Genomic DNA, 9,851 nt, shown 5'->3' on the forward strand with positions numbered 1-9,851 from the left:
AAGTGTTTCAAGATACATTAGACAATAACAATAGATAATTAGAAAGATATGAAATTCTTCAATTTTCCCTCTTGTGCTCTAAAACGAGTACTTTTTAAAATCGGAAATTGACGTGTATATGGGTTTGGCTTTAAATTTAATTCACCATTTGCATTTCCGCTATTTGTGTGGCTGGAAAAAAATTAATGTGCATAATTTTAATTATGATGTGACACAGGCACAATGGGAAATTCAAACGTAACACAGCACATTGAGACAGCTCAGAAAACTGGGGTCTGTCAGCTCTGCAAAGTTGGACTGAAAGAGGTGGGGTGTAAATCTTTTAATTTTAGGACGTTGGTTAAATGGCTGAGTAAGGGGATATGTCATTATGTGTAGCACTGGTTTAAGACTTTGCCACAGTTTCAAAACTACATGTAATATAGAACAATCTCTTTAGGAATCTTTTGATTCTATTTGGCTATTTTTATAGAAATTCGGATGTAAATCAATTTCAGTGAATTAGGTGGATAAAAGTTGCTGGACATTGTTTAATCATATTTACCAGGTCCAGTACAATCACTAGATTTAGCTACGTAGCTTGATTTACCTACATAGCTTAATTTACCTACCTAAAGTAGGTTTATTTAGCTACCTTTCTGCATTTTTGCATTTTATGTAAAACAGACAAAAAGTCGCAAGTAACTGTCAATCTATATTTGTTCTGTGTAGGTTTATAAAAGCAACTCACAGGAAAAATAGTAAAAACATCGCTGCATTTGAGCAGTTTTAAGGAAAACATGCATTTCTATTGTTTGATTAACTGTATGACACCTTGTGTGCGATGAGGCATGGATAAGTGGGGTGCGTCTTTTAACCCCAAGGAACCCCAAGGAACCCCAAGGAAACCCCAAGGAACCCCAAGGAAACCCCAAGGAACCCCAAGGAACCCCAATGATAGAAATTAATAACTATTAATACCCAAGGGGTCTCATTGGAGTTCACGGATCACCTCTTAGTACCACAGGACACCACAAGGAAACCCTAGGATACCCCTACGAACCCCAATGATAGAAATTAATATGTAAACGGTGTGACCGTTGAATCGAGCGCAGATTTAACACAGTGAGGTTGGATTTTTGTATGATAAAATCTATTTAAAACGCACACCGTAGGATCCGCCTGCATGGTTGCCTACTCATACCATTCGTCAAAGTTAAACTAAACGTCGCGTGCTCAGTCTTCATTATGACGTCATATTTCAGACGTAAAACGTTCAAGTTTTGTCTTCGGAAATAGCCGAAGAGAGTTACGTGATTCCGATTGTTTTTTATTTCTTCTTTCATTGTTCATCTATTTAATTCATATGAATGCCGATGTAATAAAATTGCATACTTTGTTCAGTATCTAAAAGATCAGTTCCTTGACGTTAATGTTTTTATTTTCCATCTGATAATTTGATAAGACATACATAGAGCAAGTCGTGTTTCTTGATTGAAGCACTACTGAAACTTATCTGGTTTCCTTTTTAATTTATTTTAATTCAAATTAATTTCTATTAAAACACTGGAACTTATTTAATCGAGTTCAGGGGCAATAAACATCGATAAGTACCAGTCAATCAATGATCGAACTAACTTTTTAAAAACAAAATGGCTGCCAATATGGCGGCGCCCAGGGCTGGAAGAAATTTTTTTTGGCCTTAGTACCCCTGATTCAACATTCATTTTTCACTGATTTTCTTATATATACGTGTTACCATTAATCCTCGCTTCGCGAGGCGGGCTTCGCCCGCCTCTCGCTGCGCTCGGTATTAACCACTGAAAATCCAGGGGTCTTATTCAAATCCAAGGCTCACCCCAAGGTACCCCCAATGATAGAAATTAATAACTATTAATACCGAAGGGATCTCACTGGAATCCAAGGGTCACCTCCAAGTATCCCAAGGATACCCCTAGGAACCCCAAGGATACTCGTAAGAACCCCAATAATAGAAATTAGTAACAAGTGATACCCCAGGAGTCTCATTGATATCAAGGGTCACCTCAAGGAACCCCAAGGATACCACAATGATAAAAATTGATAACTATTGATACCCAAGGATACTTATTGGAGTCTACGGGTCAACTGTTGGTACCCCAAGGATACCTGTAGGAAGTTAGGAACCCCAAGGTACTTAAATGATACAATTTAATAACAATCTAATAACCACCCCAATGGTTTTACTGTAAAACATATTTCTAATTAATACCGAATGACTCAATGGAATATCATAAAAACTTCTCTGGGTAACCTTATTTTTAAAAATACTTTATTTTTCAGCTTGTTACCATAGCAACGGTTTTCAATTTTTATTTTTGAAATCTGAATTGAAAAACCATGATAGTGTGTACCAAAAAACAGAAATTTACAATTATTATTCAAATTAAAAGATAAAATCATATTTTGAAATTTCTCTTTAGTTACCAAGGAAACACTTTTAAAAGATGTGTTTCCCCATAAACATGATAAATGTTTTACTTGAAAAATGACAATTTTGTTCAATAATTTATTCATTCCTAAAAGCCCCATGTTATGTACATAACTTACAATAATATCTCTAATAAGCATTAAAATGTCATTTTTACATCTTTATGCTCTGTTACCATGACAACAGGACCACATAGCAACAAATAAATGTTATTAGGCTTTATTACTTATTAAAATCTATCAAATTTTAAAGTACGAAGATAATCAGTGACTATGCGGGGCCACCGAATTTTGATTCTTAAATAGAATTGATCTTAGTATCAAAATCGATTATGTAAACCTTTTTAACAGATCAATGATTAAAAATCATCTTGACAACACTATTAACAATGCTTTTGCAAGTTGTGTATACACATCAGGTATAAACCATCTTATAATTCAAACTGTTTTGAAGCAATATAGAGAATAGATGAATTCATCTTCCTAAGTCAAGGGTTTCCGATCCCTCCACTACTCGGAGTATGCCAGAAGCACTTGACATAGGGAGATGAAAAGAATTAGGCGATGAAAGGAAGATATGATGGAGCAATGCAAGGGATATTCTACTTTGAGTTCATTTGCATAGAGGGGTGTTACCCTTCTTTGGGAGTACTTTTGAGAAAAGACAAGAAGTGATCATTGGAGTGTGGAGTGGGGCTATCTCCCCTCCATGGGTGCAACACAATGGATTGACCCATTAGGGGTGCAGAATGTTCACCTGACAGGCACCTAGGTACCTGTTAATTGCAGGTAGACACCCCTTGTATATTCGTAGTAGCTCTTGGACAGGGATTAAAGGGCCAACATCACCCTTTACATGTAGACACAATGGCTTCACCATCACTGTTGCAATATATTTACCTATACCTACATCTCCTTGTTTATTGGGGGTAGACAACCCTAATGAAGTTTGGTTAGCTCCAATGGACTTTTTGTCTGGATTACAAGGGGAATTCAAAGCAAAAGCAGTACACAGTTTGGACCCAAGACAATCCTTATTAATTGTTGCTGAATTTGTATTGATTAATTATGTTTAATAAAAATGTACATCTGGAGAATCCCTACAGCAAATTGTTTATCAAAATTCAAATTAAAACACAATGAATAGTTTTAGCCCTTTTTCACAAAGATAAAATCTGAACTATCATATTACTCTCATTAACTTGTTTAGTCATAGACATGTAGGCCATTGATTGATAATTGACGATATCAAACAATTTTATTAATACTCTCTTTCTCTCTCCCCCCCCCCCCCCTCTCTTCCTCTCTCTTACTTAAAATCCTTAAAAAAGTGGTTTTTTTTATAAGACAATAAACAATTTGAATAAAATTACAAGGAGAAAGAATAATAAAAAGGATATACCAGCCTGGTTGTATTTGAGGTACATTAAACTTATGATGTGCATAAAAATCAAAGGAAAAGCAAAAACTTGGAAAATATGTTTCAAAAAATGCTGTTTAAAAAACTGAACTTTTTTTATTTTACAACGATTAATAAGCAAGTTTTACAACTTATATTAATATCTCTCGTTGGCACAGATGTTAACACGAGGGGGTCATTGGTGTGGGAAGAAGCCGGAGTACCCGGAGAGAACCCACGTGTCCAAGCGGGCGACCGCTATACCCTATCACATACAACCACTGTCGATCACGGGGATCAAACTCGGGTTGCAGCGGTGAAAAGCGTGTGCAAAGAGTGCTGTTTACTGTGCGAAAAAAATATACCCCCCCCCCCCCCCCACTACATAGTAGAACTTTACATACTAAACTAAAAATAAGGATTAAAAAAAACCACATTGATTTATATCAACCATTTTAAGTTTATTATTTAAGCTTAAACAGATATCATCAGTAAATAACTTGTGTATAAAGACCGAAAGCTAGTTGTTCCTTTTTCCTAAAATGAGTCATTCAAATAATCAGTGCATCTTGTTTTAGTTTATCAATTTAGGTAATACTAGGTACATGTAAATACCATACAATTGGAGTGTTGTTCGAGTACATTAGAGTATATTTAAGGTTCTTTGGGTTGACATTTTTTTGAGAATGTCATTTTGTTCATGTGTGTTTATCAAATACTGGAAAGCAATTAACTTTTACTTGCGGGAAAGAATTTTTCAAGAGGTCCCGGGAACCTCATCCTCACAAATATTTCTTGCTAAGAATCAGTTCTTGCCCTATAGGTGTAAGAACAACACAGTTGTAGATTAAGGTTGATCGCAAAAATAAGTCACCATAGATGAGTTTATCTTAGGTTATTTGGGTAATAAAGTCGTCACAAATAGGCATTGAAAAACAATGCATATAAAGCATATGATGTATTATGGTCTTCAATTGAACCAAATTACACAGAGTATTAATGGTATACACCAAGTGCCCTGGTGTATCAAAGGTCATAAATGTATGGATGTATCATTGGAGTTCCATAAGGTTCCTTCGGATACCTAGTGATGACCTATGAAGTGTTTTAAATTTGTATTATTAGGGTATCCTTTTCTATGGTGTATTAAGATTTATAAGTCTGTTTTATTAGGGTATCTTTTAGAGTTTCTTGGGATTTCCGTGGGGTTCCCTAGGCTTTTTAGAGGTAAGTCTTGGATACCAATGAGTCCACTTGGGGTTCCATTGGGTTCTATGGGGTATCAACTTTTATGAATCTGTATTAAAAGGGTATCCTTTAAGTTCCATGGGGTATCCATGGGATACCTTGTGGTGTTTGGGATATCAAAAAGACCCCAAGGTGTATCAAGAGATATAAAATTGTGTTATTAGGGTATCCTTAGGGTTCCTTGGGATATCAAAAATTATAAAATTTAAATTACTGGTGTACTGGTATCCTTGGAGTTCCTTGAAGTATCTGTAGGATGTGTAAGGGATAACAATGAGTCCTAAGGGGTATCAAGAATTTTAAATTTGTATTATTAGGGTATCCTTGGGGTAATTTTGGGGTTCCTTGAGATATCTTTGGGGTTCTATGGAGTATCAAGAATTATGATTCTGTATTATTGGGGTATTCTTGGAGTTCCTTGGGATATCCCTGTGGTTCTTACAGGTGTGTCTGGAAAGTCAATGAGTCCCCAGGGGTATCAAGAGTTTTAATTTTGTATTATTCTGGTATCCTTTGGGTTCAATGGTGTATCAGAAGTTATAAATCTGTATTATTAGGGTATCCTTGGAGTTCCTTGGATATCCATGGGATTCCCTGGGGTTCTTAGAGGTGGGTCTTGGATACTAATGAGTTCCCAGAGGTACCAAGAGTTTAATTTTTTTATTTTTAGGGTATCCTTGAGGTTCCTTTGGGTTCTATGGTGTATCAAGAGTTATAAATCTGTATTATTTCGGCATCTTTGGGGTTCCTTGGGGTATCCATGGGGTATCCTTGGAGTACCGAGGGGTGACCATTGCACTCTAATGAGACCCCTAGGGTATTAATAGTTATTAAATTCTATAATTGGGGTTCCTTGGGGTTTCCTTGGGGTTCCTTGGGGTTTCCTTGGGGTTCCTTGGGGTTCCTTGGGGTTAAAAGACGTGCCGGATAAGTGTGATTGCTTCATATTGTGCTGAATTATTACCAGTTAATCATCATGTTAACCAGAACTGTTTTTCTTTGTTGTCCCATTTAGAAAATAGCTGTTTGGTAACACATAAACAGTTATACATAGCCCCAAAACTTTTAAAACTTTGACTGCATTTGCGCAAAAAGAGCTGATTTTTTGATGAATTGTTTTCAGATCAGTTCAAAGTTGAAAATTACTGCTGCACCTTTGTGCGACTGTTAGTACAAATGCCAGTTTAAGACAAAAGTATGATTGAGTAGCTAAACAAACCTACTTCAGGTAGGTAAATAAAGCTCTATAGGTAAATCAAGCTACGTAGCTAAATCTAGTGATTGTACTGGACCTGTTTACTCCTTGAATAATTCATAGTTAAGAAACATAATAAAAGTGTTAATACATTTTTATTTAAAAAAAAATCCCATACACATTTCATCTTCTGTTGGTTGATTCTGTAGAAAAAAATCACAAGTAATATTTAGTAATTATCTCATTGATCCATTGATCATGTTGATCAGGTGAGACTTTGTATGACATAAAAATATGTAAAAACTTTATATATGTGATTATTATTTGTTAATTGTTGTGCACCATATGTATGCTGTAAATCTTGTCAAAATGTCATGTTTAGTATATTTATATCTTAATGTATTTAAGTTTTGTATTTGGATTTTTTCTTCTAATTTTAGTTTCCTAAAGATCTAGAAAAATTAACTAAAAACTTGAGATCTCTAGATTTATCTGACAACAAACTACCAGATATTCCACCCTCCATTGGTTCATATAAACTTCTGAAGAAACTAGTCCTGGTCAGGAACAAAATAGGTAATTAAAAATTACTAGAAGAGTTTCTGATAAATAAATGTAAGACGTTCAAAGCATGTACTTGGATAAACCAATCAAAAAAAGTGAACTCTAGAGTTGGACAACAAAGACTATGAAACCATAATATGAATCAAAACTTAGTTATTAGCATATGTTGAATGATGCAAAAATTAATGTAATACAAATCTCTAAGACTTTGTTATTTTGTTTCTTTTCAGAAATCATTCCAAATGAAATAGGAAATCTGAAAGGACTAGAGCATTTATCTTTGGATGGGAACTTGTTGACCAGACTTCCGGATTCTATGTCGCAATTGTCAAACTTACGAACTCTGAATGTGGCGGAGAACAAATTGACCCATTTTCCAGAGGCAATCAATACTCTGAAAAACCTGGATGCTGTGAACTTGTCAAGGAACAAGATTACAGAAATTCCCGGATCTGTTGGCACATGCCAAGCTATTGAGCTCAATCTTAACCAAAACCAGGTACACACCCTGGATACAGTCTTCTTATTTTTAGGGAGAAGTACCCTACTACATGTAGTAGCTAGGGTACAGGTATATTTGTTATACCCTTGGTCCCAGGATCATGAAGCAGTCTTAGACTTAAGTCAAAACTTGTAGACTGTCATATTGTTTTGTGATTAAATACACTGATAAAATGATATGCTTTTAAAATGTGTCTGTATACGTGTTTTTAATATATCATTTTACTTTTCTCTAGATCTGCATCTTTATCTGTACTTTCAGCACAGCACTGGATAATGCAATTTAAATCCATCAATTATTCATTATGTTTCAAGTAAAAGCTAACCCAATCTACAAAACAATACATAATTATTTACAACTGACAGTGAATGAATTAAATGCGCTGTTTCATTGATGCATCTTAATTTTCAAACTTTAATATTCCAGATATCTTGCCTCTCAGAGAATATATCTCAATGTCCTAGGCTAAAGGTCCTAAGACTGGAAGAAAACTGCCTCAACATTTCTGCATTTACTCCCAAAATTCTAAAGGAATCTAAAATCGCTTTGTTTGCTGTGGAGGGCAATGTCTTTGACATGAAAGCTTTCCACAACTTGGAGGGTTATGATGAGGTGGGTATTGGTTTTTAAGCTCATATCAAACGGTTCAATTGTTTTAAAGTTTTATCTTCCATTTTTCATGTCTAGATTAGTTGTTCCTTATGGTTGCATGACCAAAATTTGAATGCTCAAAGTTGAGTTACAAGGAAGATAATTTAGTGCATCATGGTTTTGTTTACAAATTAACATATTTTAAACAAAAAAACTGGTGAAAGACATGATAAACTTTTTCATTTTGTTCATCAATACCTTTTCAAAAGAGAAAAAAAAATTAAATGAAAACTTTGCTATCATGTTAAAAAACAAAGAATTAGAGCAAAAATTGTTACCATTCCTCTTTCGTGTAAATGTATAAAAAATTTAAATTGAGTATTATTATCTTTTTAGTATATGGAGAGATTCACAGAAACAAAGAAGAAGAATCGGGATTGAGTTACCGGTATCTTGACTTATTGATGCCATGTAAATGAAACATCAAACGTTCCTGGATTATTCCGAATTCTATTTATTCCATGCAGAGCTGCTTTCTTTGGACATTTATTTTAATTTTACATTGTCTTTGTGAGTGTAGAACTTTTCTAATAATTCCCTTTTGAATTACATGATAATTTGTGACTTTGTCTTTTATAATAATATGGCAACAAATTAGATTTCCACCACCAAAGAGTTGTTCCCCTTGGAAAATCATTATGTTGACTTTTTTTCCATGTTTTTTATACATTCATGATTAATAGCATCTGGTATCTTGTTGCATATGGTAGACTTGTTCTATAATAATTAGTTTGTTGATATCAAGAAGAAAGAAGGCTTACCGTAAATATTGAAAAATTACAAGATTGTGTCAATGTTCCTAATGATACGAGTTGACATTGGATATAAAAAGAATCAGTCAGTCTTCATTATTGTCAATGCAGGAATGTGAAGATGGGCCTATTGTACAGATTATTTAACTTTGGTCATTTTTGGGGGGAGGGGATTTGTTGTATGTCAATATGAACCAAAATATTTTTATTTGTTTTCCACCCCTGTTATAGATGCTACAAGATACAGTTTATTAACTAAGATATTATTTTAATTTATATGTACAATATTGTGTAAATGTAAGCTTTATTATGTGACGAGTTGTTTTTTTTATATTTTAAAGAAACTGGAAGAGTGAAAATGTTATGTAGTTTAGATACATACAATCAACATATTAAATGCATGTTTTAAAAATTTATCCAATTCTTCTTGTTGTACAAATCTAAAAAAAAAACAGACTCTTAGGAATATTCAATATACTGTATAAACAACTTAATAACAAACTAAACAGCAAAGTCTGCATGAACTCAGGATAGCCTGACATCATGATCTATTGTATCTGGGTTTTTTTGGTCCAAATTCTTTCAGTACACATATGAAAAAGATGGAATAATGCATGATATCACAAAATGGATGACTTCTGATCGAAACGACCTTTTGTTTTATTTAAAAGATTTCATCGACAGCTAAATGAAATTTACTCCATAGCCGATAGATAAGGTGATCTGTACATTCTAAGTTCGAATCCGGCAAGGGCTTTTGTTGTTCCATGCTGAATTGATTTTGTTTATTCATTTTTATCCCCAATCTACAAATTTTTCACTTATTTGACATAATTGTACAATTTATTCATCATTATTTTTTTTTTATAATGAAATAATTTACTGTTTAAAATGATGGACTTTTTCCAGGAGTGTTATTCCACCTTAATATAATTTTTATTAATAAAGTCATTATTACAGAAATTGCAAAAAAATATGTCTTAAAAAATATAATGACATATTTATTTTAGAACAAAAAATGGTTAAATTTCCAAAGGCATGAAAAATGTTGTACAGCAATTAAAACTTTGTCAGTGTGAGAAAACCCAGTCA

The 9,851-nt window shown here is 33.9% G+C and overlaps 1 protein-coding gene across 1 annotated transcript; it reads left to right on the forward strand.

Annotated features, from left to right (window-relative positions):
* The first annotated feature begins 138 nt into the window (after window positions 1-138).
* LOC128178738 (leucine-rich repeat-containing protein 57-like) lies at window positions 139-9,175 on the forward strand. Its single transcript, XM_052846043.1, has 5 exons — window positions 139-306; window positions 6,731-6,866; window positions 7,085-7,353; window positions 7,783-7,968; window positions 8,344-9,175. Exons 1-5 carry the CDS (start codon window positions 223-225, stop codon window positions 8,386-8,388), a joined length of 720 nt encoding a protein of 239 aa, XP_052702003.1. The 5' UTR covers window positions 139-222; the 3' UTR covers window positions 8,389-9,175.
* Window positions 9,176-9,851: the final 676 nt, after the last annotated feature.

The sequence above is a fragment of the Crassostrea angulata genome, chromosome 3 (genome assembly GCF_025612915.1).
Source record: "Crassostrea angulata isolate pt1a10 chromosome 3, ASM2561291v2, whole genome shotgun sequence".
NCBI classification, from domain to species: Eukaryota; Metazoa; Mollusca; class Bivalvia; order Ostreida; family Ostreidae; genus Magallana; species Magallana angulata.